Source organism: Melopsittacus undulatus, chromosome 4 (assembly GCF_012275295.1).
Source record: "Melopsittacus undulatus isolate bMelUnd1 chromosome 4, bMelUnd1.mat.Z, whole genome shotgun sequence".
Lineage (NCBI taxonomy): Eukaryota > Metazoa > Chordata > Aves > Psittaciformes > Psittaculidae > Melopsittacus > Melopsittacus undulatus.
In genome coordinates, this window is record NC_047530.1 from 45,563,764 (window position 1) to 45,588,560 (window position 24,797).

General features: G+C 36.4%; 2 protein-coding genes across 2 annotated transcripts in view; one reads left to right on the forward strand and one right to left on the reverse strand.

The window, feature by feature from the left end:
* Positions 1–24,797, reverse strand: part of AVEN (apoptosis and caspase activation inhibitor) — a 97,559-nt gene that overhangs the window by 68,483 nt on the left and 4,279 nt on the right. The window contains exon 2 of the mRNA XM_005149275.4: positions 7,459–7,639. Within this exon, the coding sequence (XP_005149332.2) occupies positions 7,459–7,639 (181 nt within the window). The remainder of the gene's footprint in view (positions 1–7,458; positions 7,640–24,797) is intronic.
* The window catches only part of CHRM5 (cholinergic receptor muscarinic 5), a 45,693-nt gene that overhangs the window by 11,530 nt on the left and 9,366 nt on the right, over positions 1–24,797 (forward strand). The gene's annotated exons all lie outside the window — the stretch shown is intronic.

A 24,797-nucleotide genomic window follows, 5' to 3' on the forward strand; every position in this document is an offset into this window, starting at 1 on the left:
AGCAGAAGAAAGTCTCTGCTCTATAAAGCTTACAGCCTAACTCAGATGATTTAACAACAGCTCAGGACACTGCTCTAAAAAGTTGAGTCTAATTCAGGTAATTTAACAGTGGTTCAGAATCAGAAGTGCTAAAAAGAATCTGACAGAAAAGATTAAAATAAACTGAAACAAGGAAAATCACAAAGTTCATGGAGTTAAAGGAAAATTTGCAGGAAGGGAAAATGGCAGAAAGTAAGTAAAGAGAAGCAAAAAAAGGAGAAAGTGAACAGGAATGTAGTGGGAATAACATACAAAATTTTGAAAGTGAAAACAGGAATACTAAACATATTGTCTGAGTACAGGAGTGTCCTGGGTTCAGCAGTAGCAGTCATTTTTTCTCCTTCTTGGTAGCTGGTGCAGTGCTGTGTTTTGACTTCGACCTGGGAACGGTGCTGATAGCAAGTATGTTTTTAGTTACTGCTCAAATGTTTACTCTAATCAAGGACTCTGTGAGTCTCATGCTCTGCCAGGGAGAAGGGAAGGCTGGGAGGAATCAGAGACAGGACACCTGATCCAAACTAGCCAGAGGTATTCCATACCACAGCACATCATGCCTAGGGAGGTAACTGGGAGTTAACTGGAAGGGCTCAGTCTTGCTCTCTTCTGGGTCAGGCTCGTTTCGGTGGGTGGTATCATATTCTCTTCCTTTGTTTATTTCCTCTATCATTATTTTTATTAGTGGTAGCAGCAGTGATTTGTGTTATACCTGAGTTACTGGACTGCTCTTATCTCAACCCGTGGGAGTTACATTCTTTCGATTCTCCTCCCCATCACTCCGGAAGGTGAGGGGGAGGGGGGGGGAGAGGGGCACGGGGAAGTGAGAGAGAGACTGTGGTTGGGTTTTAAACCACGACAAGGAGTCAGAGTAATTTAGTTTTGATAAGTGGATTTCACTGGCAGGAAAACCAGAGATGATGATGTGGCAGAACCATGATGACCAACATGAGGCCTAGTCAAAGCTAGTTTTAGGGGTATTATAAAAACCAAATGACATGATTAAACAAAAGAAACAGTGAATCAAGTGAGTAGACAATTTTTATCTAGCTCTCAAGCCTACAAACTCAAGTAGTGGACATTACAACAGCAAGACAGGGACAAATTCAAACTTACTGATTTAAGATTTCATAACAAAAAAAACGCATAAACACATTTCAGCAGAAATATGTCAATATATAACAGCAACAAAGGATTAAGACCCAAAATTACAGACGGACATTGGTCAGAAAACTTTTTAAATGCAGAAATCTGGAACTTGAAAAATTTAGAGAAATCAAGGTGTGAAAACTAAAAGAATGGGAGAAGGCATACCACAGTTATTTTAATGGGAGCAAAATTTAATCCTTTTAGTGTATGAATCTTATTCTATTCAGCCCTAATTCTGGCTAAATTCTCCAGTAAAGCATACAAATCTCTGAAACACTGAAACCCTTTTAGATTTTTCTTTGATTACTTACCATTAGTTTTGCAGTACTATCACTGACACATATGGCCACATAGTTCTAAGATAACAAAATTGAAATGCATTCAAATCATAGATCACATTATACTTGAATCATACACTTTTGATTACATTTTAGATAAAACTTAGGAGGAAAAAAGGCACAAATATGAAAGCATATATAATAAGTACAGATTACCTGTTACAGGAAAATACATTTACCAAGAAAATGTAATTAATACTTAAAATCTTGCACTTCCTATTTTTAGTTCAGAAAATAAAGAAAAAGACAGCTTGCCTGATTAGAACAAAAAGGATGAATTTCTGTAATGCTAGGGAAAGTTCAGGAGGAAGCACTGAACAGATGGAGAACTAGCTTCCACTGATGCCAAGTCCTGTGATTTTACTGCAAATCTTTAACGTGGATGTTTTTTTTCTGTTTGTTGGGAAAGTCATTTTGGCTAGGGAGGGGAGAGAGAGGAGGGGAAGAGGTTACATTTTTATTCATTTTAGATACCTACAGGTATATAAACTATATATATAGTATCTCTCATGTCTATCAACAAGTCCAAAGCTACAGACTGCCCAGGGAATAACTGTCACAACTAAAACCTCTGCAGGTGGAAATGAGACTGTTTGGATGAAGAGCCTCCATGAATGGGAAATGGTATCTACCACGTGACCGTAAAGAAGGAAAGTTCTGATGTGCTAGAATGGGGCTAGGAGAAGCGCAGGAGAGAAGAGCATGTCAGGAAAGCTCAGAGAATGTTTATGGAGTGAGGTAGCAAAAAAATGAGAACATGAGAAAAGATGCATGTAAAGGACACAGCCTTAACTGCTTATTTCAGGAGCACATACGCTAGGAATGATCAAGTGCCCTATTATCACAAAGCTTATGTTACCTGATGAACAACAAAGACATGAATTTTTGCATCTGTTCAATTTCTGACCAAATAAGATACACTAGTTGGAAACACATCCAATCCACACATAGTCATAAAGACATGCAAAGGATAATGAAAAAATTACTTCTCAGTTGCACAGAGTAAGAATGTATTCAGAGTTAATAACTGACAATTCTTCATTAGTCTAGATAGCTCAGTGGTTCAAAAAACAGAGATACAAAAACAGAGTTACAAAAACAAAGTTCTGTTGAGACCTATAGTCTTAAATAATTTCACAGACCAGACTTACAAAATGAAAAGTAAAAGACTGATAAATGGGATCCCTGACATATACAGTAATCCAAAACAACAGTAAGTTAGGCAGTTCTGTAAAGGAAACCAATTTTCAGCTATTCTCTAGAATTCTAAAACTGAAAGGATTGGGTTTTAGCAACCAAGCTGCACCCTGCCATTGCAATTCTTTTTCTTTGAACAAAATCAGTGTCAGAAATAAGAAAACTCATTCAGCCATCACTCTTTTCCCTCCAAATCTCTGTCAGTATATACTACAGATAGAAAAGTTGAAGGAACACCCGGTTTTAACACAAGTCTTGCTCCACTAGTTTACCTGTTCAGCTTTTCCAAGACAGCCAATAGTCTTCTGTATACTGTTAATTCTCATGTATATATTACCCATGAAAATGACAAAAAATGCAGCTATTGCAATAGACACATCAAAATTAAGCAGAGGCCCCAAAGGAAGAGGTTAAAAAAACAAAACAGTCTTAGAGAACAGAAAGTAATCCTGTATTTACCATTCATTACTATAATGCTAAAGTGATTACTCTTTTTTGTTCCACACTCCCTATTGTACTTGAGTTCTAGGTACTTACAGAAATTATACGAATTCTTACAATACCAAACCAATTCTGCCAGTTTTGTTTGAACTACACAGCAGTTCTTTCTTACCCTTTAAGGCCATCAGAATTATTCAGCCATGACCAAAAGACCAAACAGGAAAAAAAAATAAATAAATGTCCAAAATTGTATTTTTTTCATCTTGATAATCACATCCTGCAACTCAGCACACTGTTACAGAGGCATGTATGTTGGCAGCTTTTGGCTGCCAGTGTTTAAAGGAAAGTGATACAGTCCCTTCATACATTTGGTCAGCTCTATAAAGAGATTTTAAAAGCATATTTTTAAACCTAAAGCATCTATTCACAGCCAAAAACCTAACGAAGAACAGAAATCTATTTTGGGATGTTTAACCCTCAGCAGTCAAAAAATGAGGACAGCTCTTCAAACATGGCAAGATTCTTCTAGCAAAGTAAGGTTATCCTATCACTTCCACTTCTCTTGCTCTTTACGCTTCAACAGCATTTTCACTAAATTGATTCAAGATATACTCCCCAAAGGCTTCACAATGGACTTGTAGTTTACATCAGCTAGACACCAAAAGCAGTACAGAAAAGTTTGCTTTGCTATATTCAAGGTTAATTACAGAAAAAAAAATAGGAAGTGGTAAAAAGGAAAGAAATAGACTTAAAAAAAAGTTACCATACTGCTTTACACAAAAATATAATAAGCCCTAGCAAAGAAGCTCTGTCAGGCTAGTGACATCAGCAGTTATCAAAGCCACCTGGTAGTTCTTACTTAAGACTATTTTCAGCATATAGTTAAAAACTATTCAATCTGAAATCTTCCATGTCAATTGTCTGCTTCAGGTAGTCTTTTTCTCACCCTCCCCTCACCACCACCTTTTAGAAAAAGGTCAGTGAATAGCTGGAACATTTTTCTACCACAAAAGGACCTGAGAACAAAGGCCTTGAAACACTGTAACCACTTTCCTGTCCTGAATCAGTAACTTGAAATCAGGCTGGACAACTGGTTTTGTAGCAGAAAGGTACATTTTGCTCATTTTGTGAAAAATCTGACCTGATTTAGCCACGCTACACATTTCTAGAAATCCAAGTTTGTATGTATTTTTTGGCAAGATCTGCTGGAGCTTAACAACCAATCACCAAACAGTCCATCCTCAGTGATGTTTATGTCATCTCCATGGGCAAGGCAATTGAAGTCAGTCTCCTCTAACGTCTGGTTATGCCTGAAGAGCCATATTTTCACTGTAAGCGAAGTCTACATTTAAGAAGCATTAGGTACAACACTGAACAAAGTGTCACATGCATATTTCTTCAACCTCAACTATGCCAATACCCATACAACAGTTAAAAACACTGGCCTGTCACTTTACATTGTTGGGTAACTGAGTAGGATTTAACGTACACCAGCGGAGTATGTGGAGCAAAGATGGAGGAAACAGCTTGTAGTAGAGATTAGAAATTGAAGCTTGAAAAAATAAACTGAGATGGACTAGACAAGGCAAATAACTAAGAGGAACGTAAGAAGATGTGATAGTCGATGAGAGAAAAAATAGACCAAATAAGCAATCCCAGGCAGAACAACTCAGAACTGGGGATCAGGGGATCACCAGGACCGGATAGTGCGAGGGAAAATATATGTGGCAGAGTTGTATTTTAGTGAATATATGTGGAAGGGAAATGGCTCAAAAGAAAAGTCTGAGAAAAGCCCCACCACCAGCAATCAAAAACAGACGAGAACGAAAATCAGCAGAAGCAAGGGTGAGTGAGAAGTAGCAGACAAGCAAAGGCTGACAACAGAGAGATGAGGTGCAGTCTAAGGCAGTCTGGGACTAGTCAGGCCTAAATATTTGATTGAAAAGGCAGAATCAGTGCTGCACAAGAGACTAGCTTGAGGCAGGGACAAGCTGGAAGCCTAGGAATAAAAAAAACACCAACAAAAATAGTGTGTCTTCAGAAGTTATAAAATAAAATACCCTAAAGACTTATCTTCCTCTGCAAATGTCTGCAAACCTCTTCCTCTCCCTCTCAAAAAAAATATCCCACTTTACTACAGATAAAGCCCTAACTCTGTCAGTTTCTTAATTCAAACAGTAATGTTTATGTACTAGATTTAAAAGCTCCAATCCTGCTAATTATCAACATGGCACATATATGACAGTATATTAGCATTCTCATTTTGCCATTTTTTGTTGATATTAACTATAAAGTAACACGCAGAAGCACATTTACAAAATATTAAACAAAACCAAGCTTGGAATTTCAGTTCCTTAGGCATCAGGAATTTATTACTATATTATTTCAAACTATTTTTCCTATGCTATCTCATTCAGTTAACAGAATATTTTCTGGGAATAAATCCCAGTTGCATCTTGAAGGACGGCACTCTCTTTAAGACCCTGCTTTCAGTATTATGGAGCTTAAAAGTTACATGGGATAACCTTATTTTTATCTGAGCTTTTGCCAAAGGAGTCTTAACTGGCTGCATTAATTACATTGTTGCATATTAACAGTAAATAGCAAGAACTTTCTAAGCTTTTGCATTCATGAAAAATGGCACTCTAACTCCATTCCCCCTCCAGTACTCCTCTGCTTGTTGCAATTGAATTGGATCCAATGTGCAAATTCAGAATGCTAAACAGCAATATGCTAACAGAAATCAAAATTATCAAATAAAGCATAGATGCAAGCTCTTTCTCAGACCACTAGAAATAAAGATGACTGAATTCTCAGTTTTTGCACATAAGCCAAAGACATCATGCATACACCCCCAACACACGCTGCTTGTGACTCCAAAAATATCGGCATTATTGTTTAGAAGGTACTTTTTTTCTTCCTCTTAAAGAAAGTACTTTATTTAGTTGCAGTTTCTTATCTATTTATTTTAATGTCAAGAACAGTCACAATATATCCTAAAATAAAGCACTCTTTAAACAAAAGATTCAGAATTAATAACTAGTAAAAATACTAACTAACAGGACTTTAATTGTGGGCATCCAGAGAATCTACAGAGCAAAATAAGTGGGTTGGTAATAACTGTATTGGAGTATAACTTAGCAAAAATACAAATTAGTAGAAATACGCAGTATTTCCTTATATACTCATTTCAAAAGTACTAATCATCAGAACATTTTAAAGAGATTCTGAAGGCCAAGTATAAAATTAGAGATACTAAAGTTTGTTTTAACATGCTACACCATGGCAACATGTAGCTCAGGGTAGATCTCTTGATTTAAAAAGTTTTCAGTTGTGCTTATCTACTTTGCTTCCAGGCTCTGTTACCTATCCAGCCCTGAGAACCATATCAGACATCTTGACTCCAACCATCCAGAAAAGTCAATACATACCTCATGACTCTATGATTAAAACTTCCATTTAAGCCAAATTCTGCAATGTTCATGTAAAACTGGACTTTAGAAATTGATTCTGGCACAGAGAAAGAAAGGTCTGGGCCTTGTTTCTTTACCATAGATAATTTCTAGCTACAGCTTGCCAAGCTCTGGCTGAAAAATCCAATTACTCAGATTTCAGAGTTTCCAAGTTGCTCAAAAAACCCTCCTACAATACATCACTTGCAGCTTTTTACTAAATGGTATTCCAACACAATGGCATATCAAGAGCTTCTAAAATAATTTCAGGTAGCTGGTTTTTGTGCAACTACCCATACTATTCACATATAGATAAAAAATAATAATATCTACTATAGCCTATGTCTCAACCACCTTCTTTTATTATCTCCTTTAAAGAGGGGGAAAAAATACTTATATTTATTTTCAAGGAGAGTAACTTTTGCTATTCATGCATACATCTGTGCAGTGCTGATTACAAATGTGTCAAACAACAGCAAGCACTCACTTGACTGCTTTGCTGTGTTCAGCCATACTAGCAACCTTTTCCAGAAAGCGACAAGATGACCAAGATCAGTAAGAAATTGTCAGTAAGAATAAGCCCAAAGTAACTGGATGCTGCACAAACTCAGACCCATACACAGCTTCACGAGGAAGCTATAAATGCAGCAGCCCTCTCTTATTATCCATCTGCCATGGCATGGTGCTGCCTGTATGCTATAAGGCTGCTCACACGGAGACTTTGAGCACTCACAGATACATCAATAGCAGACTTACTGAGGCAGATAGGAATGGTATTCTAGGGTCCTGTTCTATCATCAAAGATAACAGCCAGGACAGTAGTAACCTATAGAGTACAAAATACCTACCTGCTGAGCTAAGCAAAACACTGAAGTCTGTTCCTCTCTGTGTCTCCCCATGTTCATTCTGTCCCTCTTTTTCTGTATCCTCATAGCGGCTCCAGTTGGAAACGATTTTCCTTCTTGAATAGCTTTTCAGTTCTCCCTTCTCTTCTTCCTCTTGTGATTCAGCATTATCATCCTCCTCTACCTGTAACATGTAAATGAACAGTTAAGCTACTGCAACTCAAAAGCATTTTGTTCTGTATTTAAACAGTCATTCATACAAACAGCCACCACAGAATTAAAACCCAGAAAGACAAATTGGCCTGCATCCCCACCAAAATTTTAGATCAGGTGCTACCATGTTCCTGATGTAGCTCCTCAATAGTATAATTAAAAACACCTAATGAAGCTTCAGTTCTTACAGGGGTCAAGCAGTGACACTGTTGCAAGTTCACTAGTTTCCCTCCTATTCTGGAAGCCCTTAACGAGCAGCTTGTCTCCTGAACCTGAGAGCAAGGTGCAGGGAGCAGATCTAAGAATTTAATTACAGTATCTCTGTCCAAGTGTTGCAGTGATACAGGTAACAATTGAAAGAACTGATGTTTGTAGAGCACAACAGGAAGATAACATAATCCTGCAGAAAAACATCTGGAAAAGGGTGATTTATGTAAGAATTCTCTCTACAACTAACTACAGGGTCTTAAGTAATATGGAATCATTAGTCAAATTAATTTCCATCATGAAAGCCATCTTATGGAAATACATATGGAAAAATTAAATAGACTCCTGGCAGTCAATCTACTAGCCCAAACCCTTAAAAAGCTCCAGGGTCAAAAAGAGAACTTGTCAGAGATGCAAGCAAAATAGACATTTGCCACAAGTACTTAACAGCCATGGAAAACTCTCCCACCCCTTGAAGCCTCTATATCAACAGAGCTCTCACAAAGCCTGGGGTTCAGCTGGAATGACTACCAGTTCACAAACAGAAAGACTTCCTGGAGGAAGGAGCACTCCCCAGGCAAGAGGAGAACTGAGAGCGCCTAGGAAAGTTCTGTACAAGATATATTCTGCAGAAGTCTAAGGCTCTGAAGAAGTGAAGGAGTCGAGAAAGAAGAGATTCCCACTGTGTCTGCTTGCAAACCATTCCTGCTGACAGCTTCACACTCTCTCCTTTACTCTACCTCTCCTTTCACAAACCACAGTGTGCTGCTGCTATACGTTTAAATTTCACTCTCCCAGTAAGAAGTACATTCTTCATGACTAGGGCAGTAAAATTCAAGTTTATCTGCATTGCTGTAAAGCTTACAGCTATCTGCATTCACTACAAAATAATTAAAAAAGCAAATTACTTTGGGGTAAGCCATCCTACATCCACAAGCCAAAACAGCTCACGATCAGACACTGACTTTCAGGAGCTTGGCTTTGGTAGTTTCAACTAAATGTAATCCTGAAATAAATGCAAAGAGCAATTATTTTTATTTTTAAGAAGTCCTTCAAGTGAAAAGCTGTAACACCTTGTGCAAAAAGACTATCTCTAGTAGTTACCACATTGCTAAAGCTACATTAGAGGTTTTTTTAAGCATATATTACGGACTTACATACTGGTACAACATTGGGTAATCTGGTAAAAATAACTGCACAAAGCCACTATTCGGAGCAAATCACCATCACTTCATTAATTTGTTTTATAATCAGTGAGTTACTTTAATAGCTGAAGAAAGGACAAAGAACAACGAAACACATGCTTCACATTGATTTTAGAAATCCATCATGAAGAAGGCTTAACTACTCCACATAAAATTTAGTTACACTTTGGCTCAGCTACACAAGGACAAGCTGAGATTTTCATGTTCCTTTAGTGTCTGATTACACAACAGAAAAACTTCTATCAGAGCCAAATAAACCCCTATTGCACACCAAATACTATATTTATATATATCACAAAAAGACAGCAAGATACAGACAAAAAAGCTGTAAGTAGCATTTTGTGGACAACAGAACCTTGTTAGTTCTTAGCTCTGAAAATACATTCAAAATTACTAAAAATAGCAAGGAAGTCTATTTCACAGCTTTTAAACAAATGTCCACTGAAAAGCATCTTCAAACACAGTTCTGAGGTTTTAGAGTCTCTCTTGTTCGATGTCTTAAAAATTAAAACTGACTTCCCAGCATATCATATACTAGCAAAATCAGAATTTGAATAATGACTTCCCATGAAAAACAATCCACCACAAGCTTCTTTTACCACCATTTGAGAGATCTGGTTAAAGTAATCAAAAAGCTTAAACACAGATTAAAAGCTGTCATAATTATATAAATATACTCCCAGTTGTCAAACAGCTGAAAAGAAATATTCTGCGCATTCTCACTGGTTCTGTGCAATTTTTAAGTAAATTCTCTTTTATTTCTATTCATCAGATAAATGCACTAAAGCAGTTGTTGTGGACATATGGTTGTTGCATGAACAAGGGGATGAAGTCATAACTCTCTGGGGATTGATCCAGAGCTTCCAGTTTCCACAGAGCCAAATTTGCTTACAGCAAGAAAAGAACCTATTTCTCTTCTGTTCTTCTCTTAAAAATGGAATGATTTTCTATAATCCAGCAAACCTAGTGAAATTCCAAAGGAGCTAATACAATTCACAAGTCAAAGCAAGAATAGTGCCATGCAGATATATCTGTGTTGTACTTCGGGTTTTGAAGCTTTTTTAAGATCAGAATTACCTTAGGCAACTACGACATTATATGGAATTATTTACTACAGACCTGTTTAAAGGGTTCACTCCTTTCAGCTGTCAACATAAACAAAACAGGAGTGTCATCTTCTTATTTTAACAAGCTTCCAGTAAACAGATTCAAACATTTTCTCTCACACTACACTAAATTCTTTTTCAGATTCTGTTATTAGCAATACACAGCACACCTCAAGGAAATTTCATTTATTAGATGTAAAACTGCTAACTTGAACTTTAGGAAATAAACCCCAAAGTCTCAGGAGGATTAACAGTAGTTGTGCAGCCTGGTTCCCCAAATATTGTGCTGAGGTTTACTTTTGAACTGTTTACATTTCCAGTAAGAATTTAATGGAAGATTTTACATGACGCACTGCCATGCTACAAGATAAAACTGAAAATGAACACATTTGAATATTCAACATACAAACAACTTAAAGATGTGCCTTCACCATTAATATAATCAAATACATTTTAAAATGCTGATGAATGATACTTCAGAAAATAAGCTTCTACCATGTCACAAGACAGATACCATCTAAAGTAGCAACCTCAGAAACACATAAACATAAATATTTATTACATTCCTCTCAGCTGCCTATTCAGCTAGTCTACATGTTGATACTACTGTATTCATACCTTATTGAAAATGACGCTTAATCAGTACAGAGCAAACATCTGCCCTATGTGTAATGAAATAAAATAGTTTTCCCTCCCACCCCATCCTCAAATAACAAATGATACAAGCTGAAACAAATTCTAGAAGCCAATTCAAATATAACCTTTAAACAATATTACTCAGGTAAGGAGAAAAACACCTTCTGCCACAGGAGGTATAACATTTATCTGCTGTGCCTCTATTTCAGATGGTATTACATGCATTACCATTTGCACATTTCATTGAAATTTTGAGAATGGAAAAAGTATGCAAAAGCCCAGTTGAACAAAGCCAGGAAACCTTCAGACTGTATACACAGTGTTCTGCATAAACACTAAGTTCATTGAAGCCCTTCACAGAACAGTTAAAGAGCCAAGCTCCCCTGCAGAGAAGCTTGTACGATGTGGGGCCTTCCATGCTTTACCAGAGCCTATGACTTCACTTTCCTTCTGAAGATAAGCAAAATGCACAGCACACATGATCACAATCTACAGGCTCTACTAAAGCAAAAAGATGTTTTAGTACACTTTCCTTTATACACTAGTTTTGCATACAGGGTAGAAAAAACCAGCAAGCAGGCTTTCTGTTTGACTTTTCCCACAGACAAGAACATATTGATGCACACGGTTCAGGAATGAAGGTGTCAAAATGAAGTAAACATTGTTCTGAGCAGGTAATTTCCCCTGGCGCCATTCTTCTGCACTTCACTGGAACCCAGAGTGGTTTCAGATCAAACCAAGGCTGAAGTACGCAATGGAGAAAGTGCAACAGTGACCTCTTCCATCCTCCTTCAATTACTCAATCATTCTTCACTGTAAGTGCAGTCAGTCCTAGCATGTTAAGCACACATGTCCAAACACTCAACAAGGCCTGTTGAGCTCACAGTCCTCTGAAAAAAACTAGAAGTGCATTAAAAGTCAGAGTTTCCATTAAGACTTTCTAAACCTGTATGTATTGCTCTTAGGAACCCAACTGTAAGTTAAGACTTATAGCCATCTTCCTATTCAGTTCTATTAACTCTGTAATAAAAGTTTAAAACATTCAGTCTTTGTCAGTACTTGGTATACTCTAGGGTGATTGGGAGGAACACAGAAACAATGTATTTTCAGCTTGCCTTTCTTTGCGCCAACTGCCCTTCCCCACTATGTAGGTATCATGCATTATTAGATTTCAATTTTATTTATTTTGTAGTATTTCTCCCAGTTTTCTTTCCAAGAATGTAACTTTATGAAATAGATGAAAACACAGTTTGAGCTTTTTTGTTAATCTGTTACAAAGAACACAGCTATTTCTCCCATTCACCTTCTTCACAAAGTTACACAATAACCTTTTCGTTTTCTCTTTAAAAACCCTTTACAATTATATTGATCAAGTGCTACTTCTTCTCTTTGTTACTGTAACTCCTGTATTACTGTTTTGAATGTTACACCTTTTAAAAACATACATATTTTCTTAATCTCTTCTCCATTCTTTGTTAGGGACACTTACCTGCAATATATCAGACATATTCCACTGCTATGCATAGACACGTCCATGTTCATAGGCAGTGATAACCACTGTCTAATCCCTAAATTTGCTGCTCTCCCGAACAGCAACAGCACACACCAATTCCTTGAGTAAATTTCTACCTTGATACCATCCTCCCTTCTTAGAAACTGCTGTAAAGCTGTGGCCAAGTGCAATGACATTCAGTCTCACCTGTCTCAATCCCAGTACTTCTTCTCATCAGGGGAAAAGACTAGCAAGACAAAATGAAAATATTCTATGGGTTGAAGCTGGCCTAAATTATCAGCTGCATCATGGATCAGCCTATAGCTTTTCCTCATTTGTATTTAAAATAGTAAGGTGTCTGTGCAGAGACAATTTCTCCTCTCTTCCCCCACCCAATCTGAGCAACATTTGTTACAGTCAAAATCTCACAGATGGAATTTGTTAAGTCCTGGGGTCAGAAAACCACATATAACTAAGAAGCAAAACAGTTCGTGATCTCTTTGAATTGTTTTGCAGAGTAAAAGTCTCTACACTTGTACGAGTGACAATAAGGTAGCTCAGCTGATATTAACTACTGTTTCCTTCAGGCAGACATCAGTGGAAATGTCAAAGACATAACAGTTACTTTAATGACTTAAATTGCTCTTGGAAAGACATACCTGCTTTTAATTTTGTGGTTCAGAGTTATTGCTGGTGTAATCAAACAGGTGCAATGAGATTACACCAGCAATTATCTTAGCGCAATACGAATACAACATATCCTCAAAAAGACATTTTTTGTAATGGTGATCATTAAATGTGCCTTTTTTTTAACCTTAATTCCAGAAAAGTACAGGAGAATCCCCTGACAGCTTAATTTTCTCTAGCACAATGATTGATAGGCTTATACCTTATGATAGTTATATATAGTATAATAATCTTCAAAAAAAGTTCTTCTGATTTTCCACATTTACCTAATAGCAACGCCTAGATATATGTCCCTCTTCTCTGTCTTGGAAGTAATTAGATTTATTAACATTAAATCTAAAGTTGGCAAAGGAATACATTATCTGATTTATCACAGTGGAAATTTAAATAGGCTCTCTAAAATACAAACTGTATACGATATTAAAGAAAATCAGAACACATATTCAGAATTATGGCAAATGAAAGCAAACTGCATTTTAAAACATATTTCTTAGATTAATGTCATTATTTTACAAAAGACAAAGTACTAATGCAATTTTATTGATACCAATGCAAGTTTGTAGGTGTTTAGAATCAACATGTCCTTACCTACCAGAAAAAATATAGAAGTTACCTAGAGAGGCAGCTTCAATTCAATGACAGAATTTGAAATACAATTCACAATTACATAGACCAATGGGAGTTTAGTTTTAAAAACAAACAAACAAAATTACCAGTAGTGAATTAATAAGGTAAACATGTTTGTCAGCATATCACATACATACACAACTATCTGGGAAAATACCATGAAGCATGCAAATACATTATTCTGTCTACCTAGGAATGTTGATGATAAACTTCTATAGAGAGAAAAAAGAGAAAGTTTGAACAATAAAAAGGTCAGCATGAAGTAAGAGTAGAATACAATCCCCCAAACTGTTCTTATTTAGTACTCTTACTCCAGATTTTAGAAAAGTAAATAAAAGGTAAATTTGCCTGAAAAATAAGATGTTCCTAATGCAGTGACACCATAAGATACCATAGTTTCTTTCAGAGGCAGAATACTTTGTAATACTCAACAACACCTGGCAAAAACTGTGAGCTGTTAGCTTATCTATACACAGCTGTTTTCAACTGATATCATATTCACAAGTCTGACCACAATAACAACGGAAAGGTAAATGTAATAACCTTGTCCACCAAATTATTTTGCTTCAAAGTTCCTGCTTGTTCTATCTGGGAGATGCAAATAATAGAAACTGATCAAAAACTTCAAATGAAAGAGACTGTTTTTGCATTAGTGTTTAACTGGGGGAAAAAAAAGAGAGAAACAAAACCAAAAAAAGACCAAACAACCCTGCTCTAAAAATATTCTTTGCATTCAGTAAAGTTATAACATGCTCAAACACCAGGAGGCTACAACTCACACTTCATCTTTCTCACAGATCATTAATAATACTTCCACAAGCTATAGCCATATTTTATAGAAAAGCTACACCTCATTGAATTAGAACAGCAGCTTCTATTAGGAGCTAAATAAATCTTTTCCTCAGACTCACTGAGCCAGGGAAAAAACAGGAAAAAAAAAAGAGGCCTGAAGGGCAAACAGCTTGGTTATTTTGTTTATAACTACTGATCTAAAAGGCATTACAAATTCCTTTCAAAGAACTATAAAAGAATCCATAAATTCTAATGTTCACTTCCCACTGCTAGCTCAGAAATCCCTCTGTAACCTGCCAGCACATGATTAACTCCATGGCTGTTCAAATGGGTGGCTTACACGGGCAGGATAAACCAACCTCTACTACGCACTTCTGAAGTTTTGTCCTCAGCTTCTAAAGACTGATTTTGAAAACTGTTCATAGATAAAATAAACTTAGTAACCATGCAATGTACGTTCATATGAAGAAAATCTCAACAGCTCTATTTTCTAACATTAGCAATAGACTTAGGAACTTGATAGAGCCCCTCAAGTAAGTAATTACTTCAGAAACTATGTATTTCAAGACTTTGCTTATTCAATACATGATTTTCCAAACTACAAAGCCATCAGCTAAAATTTTAGCTCTACTCAGATTAAAACTCCAAACTAAAGAATATCTGATGGGGTCTGTTGTGAGAACAGTATCATTATAAATTCAGCACTCATTCTGCAATAATTGAGAAAACCAGCAGAGAATCAAGCTGCGTTAACTGTAGAAGTGGTCCTTTGCCTCCTTTCCCAAGGCTGAGCCATGCTGCAAGCAAAGAGCCTGTAGGAAGCTTGTCCAGCTGCTGTCTATAGATAGCAAGACTTCTGATTTTTCAAACTTTTCAAGCCAATACATTTCCACCAACAGAAATTCAACTGTATTTTTTTGCTTAATTCAGTGGAAATGGTTATATGAAAGTTACTGGCAACTATGCAAACTCACCAAACAATTTATACAAAATGGTCACATGAACCTACACAAAACCTGGTAGCTCTATGACTTCCAAATTGTCAGTAACTTAAAAAAGCTGAATGTTTTTCTTACAAACATTTAGTAAAAAAAATTAGTGCAAAGACTAAATAGGAGCCTCTGTCTTGACAGAAATAACAGGTTTCAAGAAAACCTTTCAAAGTAAATACATTTCCCCAAAGGTTACAGCTTTTTCTGTTAGATTACTGATTGTTATTAGGTATAGGCTGTATTTGCCATAGTCAGGGTATTTATATATTGCATACATGTGAACGCTGTATGTCATATTCTAAAACCAAATCATACTTCACATCCTGGATAGGTTAAGGAAAATTTCTACAGAAAGTTAGGCTTGTTCTTACCAAATCTGCCATTCCTGAATAGAAGTATCCTGAGCTGCATTAGAGACTGTATTCAGAAATTGATTCATTTCTTATGTGCTAATGTCACAGTACTATAGACCAATCCAGGCCAGAAGGAATTGCAAGAGGTCATCTTGTCCAACAGCCTACTCAAAAAAAAGTCAAACTGAAATCAGACCAAGCAGGCTGGGGCTTTGTCCATTCTCGGCTTGAAAGCCTCCAATAGTATACCTAATTTTTAGTGTGTTATTTTGTTGTTTTATTCTACCACTTCTAAAATTGCAAAAGCAATTGTATTAACAACTTGTAAAGAAAACAGATGAAGAGTTCTGTAACATCAAGGAATCAAAGTTTATTGAGAGTATACATTAACTCCAACAATTCAAACCCAGACTTTTTAAGAGAATATTGCTATTTTGCTAGTCTTCATGAGTTAATGGGTAAGACAGCCTCTCTCAATAAACAGATCTGTTATAAACTGATACACATTGAAAAGCTCTGTACTTTTGCAACCATATCAGTGATGAAGTAAAATTATGACAAACTATGCAAAAAGCTCACTAAAAGCAGCATCCATCTGGAGAACAGAGAAAAATTTGCATCTTGATTCTAATCCACAAAGGTTATTTCATAAACTTAACAAAATCTGCTCAAAAGATTAAAGTTTAGAGAACACCTCAGTTATACAGACAAGTCTAATGTTTATTTAACACCCCCTACACACACGCAGTTTTAGAATAAAACCAACACAAATCCAGCAACTCTCTACCAAGTTCAAAACCAACATGTTGAAGAAGCTTCAGGGTTTCTCATGCAAAGAAAAATATGTGACAAAGTTTCTCAATACATTTTTTTTGTCACAATGGAAAAAAGGGGAAAAAAATCAAAAAAGAGCTTTTGAAGGATTTCAGCTGTGCTATATTCAGAACAAAGACAGTTCTCCAAAACTTATCTTACATTTGAATAACAACGTAACTATTTCCTACTTTTACATTCAAAAATATTTATAGGTTTCTTTAAATACACCTATTTTGTAAGAAAGAAAGCACATAAGGAATAAGACGTTTTGAAATCCACAGAAAAATAACATGAAAATAACTACTGACATTCACCCACACTGTTACATTTTCAATTGGCACAGCATTAGAGAAGAAAAAAAAAATCTGAAAGACACCAAACAGAACAGTATTCTTTGAAATTGTACACCTAAACATGCAGAAAAATAATCTACAGTTTTCTTCTCTTTCCCACTGTTGACCTTCTGCCAGCTTAAGTTCCCTATATCAGTTCACAGCAGAAGGAGACAAGGACAAACAACAGCTAGATAGCCTGGAAGCATGCCATAAAACATGGGATCTGGGAAGCAGGTCCTTCTTTCATATCCGGCAGCAGTTATCCTCTAGACTGGCTAAGTGTACTGGTAAGACATATCCTTGGCTTTAATCTCCTGCAGTGTTAAACTTGTTTTCTAAAGCCAATTTTGTTTTCTTTTTCTACCAAAGACTGGTAGATTCTCCAATACTATCCTTGTTACACATAATAAACGTAGACACACAGGTGTTCTCTGTCAAATTCACATATTTTTAAATAAACATTTTTGTAAAACAGATACTTTGCTACAAATACTTATGTCGATTGGTGAAACTTTCAACTTGAACTTTATAACATTTGCAACCATTTTCAGTCCCCACTTTAAGATAGTCACCAAGACATATGTAATGTATACTGAATCTCTAAAATGATGTGGGTATTGATGTTCCATTCAGTGGGAAACTTTATCTTGACTTTTATTAAAACACCTATATCTGTTGCTTTTCAGATCAATTATCACATAGAAATGACATGTGAAACAAAGACATTCACATAATGAAAATTAAAGCTGTAAACAAAGACTCTCTACCAATTTGAAACACTAAAAAGAACTAAAGAGGACAGCATTCTGCTTTTTCCCTCCTTTCACTATGTCTTCAACACTGTCTACAGCATAGTCCTTAAGTTTTTCATCTTTCATTACTAGTATACTTCCATTTCCTAATTCTAATTTCACATGCCTCTGAAAAACCTCACATCTCTACTACCCTTCTATCAACAAACTGGCAGATCCAGCCACCATGCATTTTTGAAATTAAGTTGTATTATCACATTTACAGCAGGGCATGATGAAGCAATAAAGCTTCAGTTGCAAACAGCTTCATTTAATGATATTTTCAGAAAGGGGGGATCAAAAAGGGACAATTTTTAGGACCAATACACAGCTACACAGTAAATCAATGAACAATAAATTATATAAAGGTAATAAGGATATAAAGCAGACTGCCTAACATGCAAAATGCATAACTACGAATGCAAAACCACATATCAAGCAACAAGCAAGCAGGATATATAGACTGAATGACACTGATTAAAAAAAAAATTTAGTCACACTAGATAAAACAACATATTACAACAATGCTATATTAAAAAGATACTATCCTCAAGTACCAGGGCTTTAAACAGCATTTCTGAGACCAATACTAAAATTAATTTATTTATGGAAAAACATAAAAGACACATAGTAACTACCCACTTGATAAAGAGACACCAAAACCTTTCTTCTTCCTTGTCTTTTCAATGACATAAGAGACATATGGGCTGGTCAGTAAGGAAGCCCAGTTTTTATCCTTTCAATTTGCATAGATCTATGCATACCAGACAGCATGTTCACAGTGATGCAAGGAAAGGGGAAGTGAGAAAAAAAAGTAATGCATCAAGGATATACTTTTAAATTTAGAGGTTGCAATCCCTGTATCATAATCAAGGTGGGATTTCCCTGACAGTATATACAAGGGGTGCAAAAAAAGCAGCCACTCAAACCCTCCATTATCAACTTTCCAAGCATGAGTCAGTAGCCCCCTTCCTAGCACAAAGTCAGCAAAAAAGAGGAACTATCAGCTGGAGTTCCCTCAGGCACCATGAAAAGTGCTGTTCTATAATGAAGCAGGCTACTGCCAGACGTCTGATTTGTGGTGGATCTGCCTCTAAGAGATAGGCTTGTGTTGAATCCACAGGCACTGCAATCCAAAATATAGCTGTATGATAGATAGATAATGTGTGCCTATGATGCTCCTCCAAAACAAAAGGCAGCAACACACCACACCTCCCATTTCAAGCTCTTTTCTTAATATAGCTCAGAGATGGTGTAAGTAGTAGTATAGCTCCCAGAGCAGTTTTCCCTCCAACTGCTACACTACAGTTTGAGAAGCAATGATGAACATGTTTGGGAATCCTGTCTATATATCAAAATATTAATGTAACACACATTAAAGAAGGAAAAAAAAAAAAAAAACCAAACAAAAGATGTAGAGACATCCCACTGCCCTGACTTAGGTAAGTCAGAAGGAGAATTTTATACCACCAATGTGTGACATGCACTTGGTCTCAAAGCAGTTGCCCACTGCAGGCAACAGAAATACAGAATTTATCAAAACCCTCTAGCAACTACATAACCACTGTACACTTTTAACAGAAATATAGAATTTTCTTGAGCAAAAATAACTGTCCTGAAATGACCAAAGAGTCAATGGAGACTGTGGCATAAGAGTGGAGTGTAAAAATAAAGTGTCTCAGTGATAGTGCGAATAAATACAATCCATGTTTATTCAGCTACTGCAGAACTACAGTTTTACCCAGAAAGTGTAAATAAATTCAATTACTTTCTCTGCACAAATGCATTTCAAGTCATACCTCCCACATCCCATGAATGACTAAATACTCTGGAATGGGTGATCTCTCCTGTTTTCCCAGCCAGAACTACTTTGTACAGTAACCAGACACTCTTGGCAGGAGAAGCTCGTGACCTATGCATCAGGCAGATGCCCAACCACCATGCATACACACACAAGAAAAAAACAAACAAACAAACAGAACATTTCACATCATTATTTCTTTCATGCCTGCTCTCTCTCTACAACAGTATCATGTTTTTACATGAAGTACAAAGGAACTGAAAAAAAGGAATTGAGGGAAGTTCAGTTCAAGAAGTATCACCTTTCAGACAAGTGAAAAAAATTTGAGTGCACTTTGTATTTGAAACTGGGAACAAACCGAGTTTAATTTTTTTCCTTTTCTTCACATTCTTCAAATCCTTTACTTCATTACTCATTGCAGATCGAAACCTTTTCATAGTGTACTCTCTGTATCTAAAACAGGCTGTGTGTCCACTGACTGCCTTTTTACAAAAAAGCATCAGCGCTAATGGCTCTCTAACCTTATGCACAACCTGTTTCTAATGTAAACTGGCAGACACCAAATGATTTTCCTATATATTTTGAGAAAAACTCAAAATAATATTTTACTTCACAGAGAACTTTTTTTCTGCATCATAAACAACATTTTTAATGGCTAGCAAAGGATACAATAAGGCAAGAGAATAAGCAATTATTAATGAAAAGTGCATCAAGCTGCTTTGCTGCCTCACTGAAAATTATTAAACCGTTTCTCATTATACTTCCTCTTTAAGGGTTCCACATAATTTAAGTAAGAGTTTTTTTCCCCCTTCCAATTGTTCAACAAAAAAACAGCATTTGTAAAAACCACTCGACAGCCAGGTATAGGTATTTGCAAGTCCTTTTGCTTTTATGCTGTATTTTTTCTGTTCTATACCTAATGATATGTAAAGACAAAAAGAAATCTTTAATTTTCTGTGCATTGTACTTCATGATTTTTCAACAGTATGAAAAAGATTAAATATTGCCAGATGTTAAATCTATTCTATCACTACAGTGACACACATAATAGAGCAAGTTGAAAATTATTTCTTCAAAGGTATTAATGGGGATGAAGTCTGACACTCTGACATACACGTCTGTATGTTCATACTCTTCTTATATTGGCATATTTACGTACTGATGAATTTATAGTGAGCCTCCAGTGATTCTTTAAGCACTGCATCTCATTAACAGGAATTATTTATTTCCTTATTGCTCACCTAAACATCATGGCTCTTCCAGTACAAGTTCAGGTTTCTATTATAATTTGATTATTCAACTTGAGGGGGAAAAGGAAAAACCTAATGCTTCTTCTCCACCCCCACCCCTTTAGACTAAGGAAGAGCCTCAACAGATGTTCTTTCATGAAAAGAGAAAAAATATTCCTGCAAAGAGTAATCCTCTTCACTAGTCTGCTCTATTAGTGACCTTTAGAGAGTCTACCAAAGCTAAAGAGAAGCTTAATTTGAAGAAAGGGCACCTGGGAGAACAGGTTAACAAAAGCTCTTAGTCTTTATTGTACAGGATGAGAATTTCTGAAAGAGGGATGAAATCCTAAGACTGCTTCATAAATGTTGGATACTGGAACTCATCACTTTGGATTAGGTAAAGACAGAATTAGCCAAGAGAGACATCCTATTCTGAAACTTGTGTTTTGCATAACAGGAATGACACTCAATAAAAGGGAAAAATATCTCATAAAGCCCACAAGGAAAAGACTTGTTCTTGCAGTTTTTACATAAAACTGTTACTGCTCCAACACTCACAAAGTATGGTTATACACGATGTCTTACTAACTCTAATTGCAAAAAACATTTCTCTCCCCTTGATTTTTAGAATGCTTTATGGGTAATTCAAATCGATTAGTCATGTGACAATGACCTGGTGTGAACTACAGTCCTCTATAGTATGTAACTTGTAGATAAAGAGTGTAAAGTTTCCCCCTTGAAAAGCATCACTGCAGTTGCAGAAAATCAATCTGAAATAACAGAAGAAAAACAGTCCAGATCCTGACAAGTTCTTGTGTTCAAACCTATTTACAGCTGAAGAAAGAAACATTACTACCTAGACAGAACATCTGCAAAAAGCCTATTATTAAACAAGGCCCAAATAATTCTATACAAATGTAAACCTATCAAGTGCCCATGAAAAATTCCACTTTGTCCTGTATCTCCATGTTTGTTCTGTGATTATCAGCCTCTTGAGAGGCTCAAGAAGCAGTACTCTTGTTCTGTTTTTAAATCACCTTTATGAAATTATTTTATGACCACCAGGGTGGTAAAGTGTTTGCATTCACTCAAAAATAAACCCAACCAAAAACCCTTTGCTATTTCTGTATCAAATCTGAATGCAACTTACTATAGACAATTTAGAGATCACCATTCAAACCTCAGACACCCGTACCTTATTAATCTCCAACTTTTTTTTTCAAGGACAGAAAAGGGAAAACCCTCTGAAAGATATTTTTCCAGAGAGCTTTAAAGAATGTGCTTCCCTAAACTGAACATGCAACATGAGATAAAGTAGTTAAGAATCACTGCCCAAGTTCCTCAATACCCTAACGCCATACTTACAAAAACAAAATGTTATAATGTCATTTTATTTTGCTATTGGTCAGAGTATAGTTATAAAATGCATGAGCTATGCAAAATGATGCTCTGATCCTGCAGTTCACTCTACTGTGAAAAAGCTCTAAGAATAATTTAGAACTTGCTGGAAATACAAACACATTCAAGTTACCAACAATGTAAAGGAAGGCTGGGTTGTACTTGCTGGGATACACAACCCCAGGATTTTATGTGCACATTACATCTTCACCTGCAACAGTTTGCACTGATTGCCAGTCCTAGGTTCATATGGAACTTTAACTGCCAGAGAACTCATCCGTTTTGCAGTGGTAAGCTCTAAGCAGTGCTCAACTGTCTAGCCAATTAGTGGACAACTTCAGATGCAGTTCCATCAGTAGGGAAACCACTTTAAATCCTTAAGTACTACACTCGAGTATAACCCACATGGTAAATTTGCACCAAGAAAACCCCATCCTTGACAATAACTCAAAGTAAGAAACAAAGAGCCATGCTGAAAATCCTGAAGGAACCATCGTTTCTCATTAGCACAATTCATTTTCTAATTTTGTTTCTACAAATAAATCTTTACTCTTGAGAAGATAATCCTTTAACAATCTTGCTAAGAATTAGAGTGAAGTGGAAGGAAAAGAAATAAGGAGTATGGGATCATTTGAGCTTCTGGTATTCCAACCGCTATTACAAACTAACAGGACCATAATAAGCTATTGAAGGCAGCAAAGTAGTATCACCTGAGGAAATACAGCCTGAAACAGAATACAGAAAGGAGGGAGGGAGGGAGAGAGGGAAGAAAATAAATAAATAAAAGAAAACCCTTGGTTTGTCAGACAAACAGAAAAATCTCAAGGCCTCACAACATGCCAGTGTCAGAGCAATAGCCTAGGAGGAACTGTGGCTCAGAATCATCACTCCATTGTATAGAAGACAGAGATTCTGGCTATTCCAGGGTTAAAGACAGAGTCTGTACAGTCTGTAACTGTATGGTCATCCTCTGGGAAAAGTGAAACAGAAATAGAAATGGGGCCTTAAGGAAGGTTCTCACACACTCCAGCAGATTTACAGGTTTTCCCAGCAGGATGTATTACTAAATCTACCTGCAGAAGCCTCTTTCCAAGGAAGTCACAAAAAAATGTCAGGCATGATGCTGTTACACAGCAATGATGCTGCATGTTCACCTGTGTTACCTCTCAGTAAAAGTGTCTCAAGTTAAATCAGCAGGGAAGTTGGTTAAATAAAATGAGGGAATAATTATAAATATTATTAAACCTTTCTACCCTAAACAATCTGGGATTATTACCAAATATGACAGTCCCCAGTGCTGTGAAAAGCAGGTTTCTCTATTGTCTAGAAACTGACAAGACTAAAATAACTTTGGCTGGATAAAGAGTGTTTATCTTTTTCAATTGCAAATAAAGTCTTAAAAAAATAAATGGAAAAAAAATAAAAATAAAAGTAGGGCTGGGCAAGTGGTTACACAGCAGCTCCACCAAGTGAGTACTCTCAGCAACCTTTACTATGCTCTTAAAACCTCTGACACTATTTTCCTGCACTGATCTCCATATACTTCTGACACAACACATTGCACAGTCTATCTATCCTTTCAGTCACAATTTTTATTTTCAATGCCCAAACTAAAATTCCTCCTTCTTAGCAATGGTTTTCATCTTGTCCTGCTTAAAACGGATCTGTTTGCAGAAACATTTCTACAGTAATCAACTGATACCCAGGTTTCCCTGCAGTGTTCTCTTCACCAGACAAAAATTTAAGGGATGAGAGGGGGAGAGAGAGGGAGAGAATCAGGTCTTTTCCTCCTAGGTCACATCTGCCAAGCTTCACATCTTTCTTCACCCCTCCCGATTAACTTTTCCAGCTGGTCCAAATCTTGCAGAAGTACAACCAGACCTTCCAGTGTGACTACTTTGCTAATTGCTGCTTTCTCATCCACTGAACAGCCAGTCCCCGTCTATGAAATTGCAGCTTAACCAGTCACACACCTCTGCAGGTTTCTCCTATGTAAATGTGTAACAATATGGTGTTACATTAGACCTTGAATTACATTTTAGTATAGGCTGTTTCTCCCGTTTGTTGAGACTGTCTTCTGTGTTCCACCCTCCTACCTACCCTTCCAGTTTAGCACTGTCTGCAAATTTTAACACTGTATGTTTTACTCCTTCATCAGAATTATCAATAGAAACACTGAACGTGAGCAGATACAGAACGTAGGTCTTGCAGAATCCCATTTAACAAACACCAATCTGACATTGAACTAACCCTAAAAAAGTTTGCAACCACTTGTTCACACATTTTTCAAGAGTCTTAATCTAAATCAATACACTCAAAATAAAATAATCCACACTTCATTCACAGTTAGTGCTTCTTCACACCCTATCAAAGTGGAGAAACTTCCCAGAAGGGAAGCTCTTCACACCTCATTAGTAATTAAGTACAGCTCACAAACTGATATACATGAATCTAAATGAGATTTTTCCAAATGAGATTTTTCCATTAACATCAAACCTCAAAAATTTGTGTTCAAGATCCAGAAATCTATTCTTCTATCTGCACAAGCTCTGTTACAGTGTTTCAAAGGAAATCGAAGGTATCTGTATTTGAAAAAATTAAAGCTTTTGCTACCATGGCTGTGAACAGACTGCTTTTGCAGTTGCTTAGACTGTAAATATTT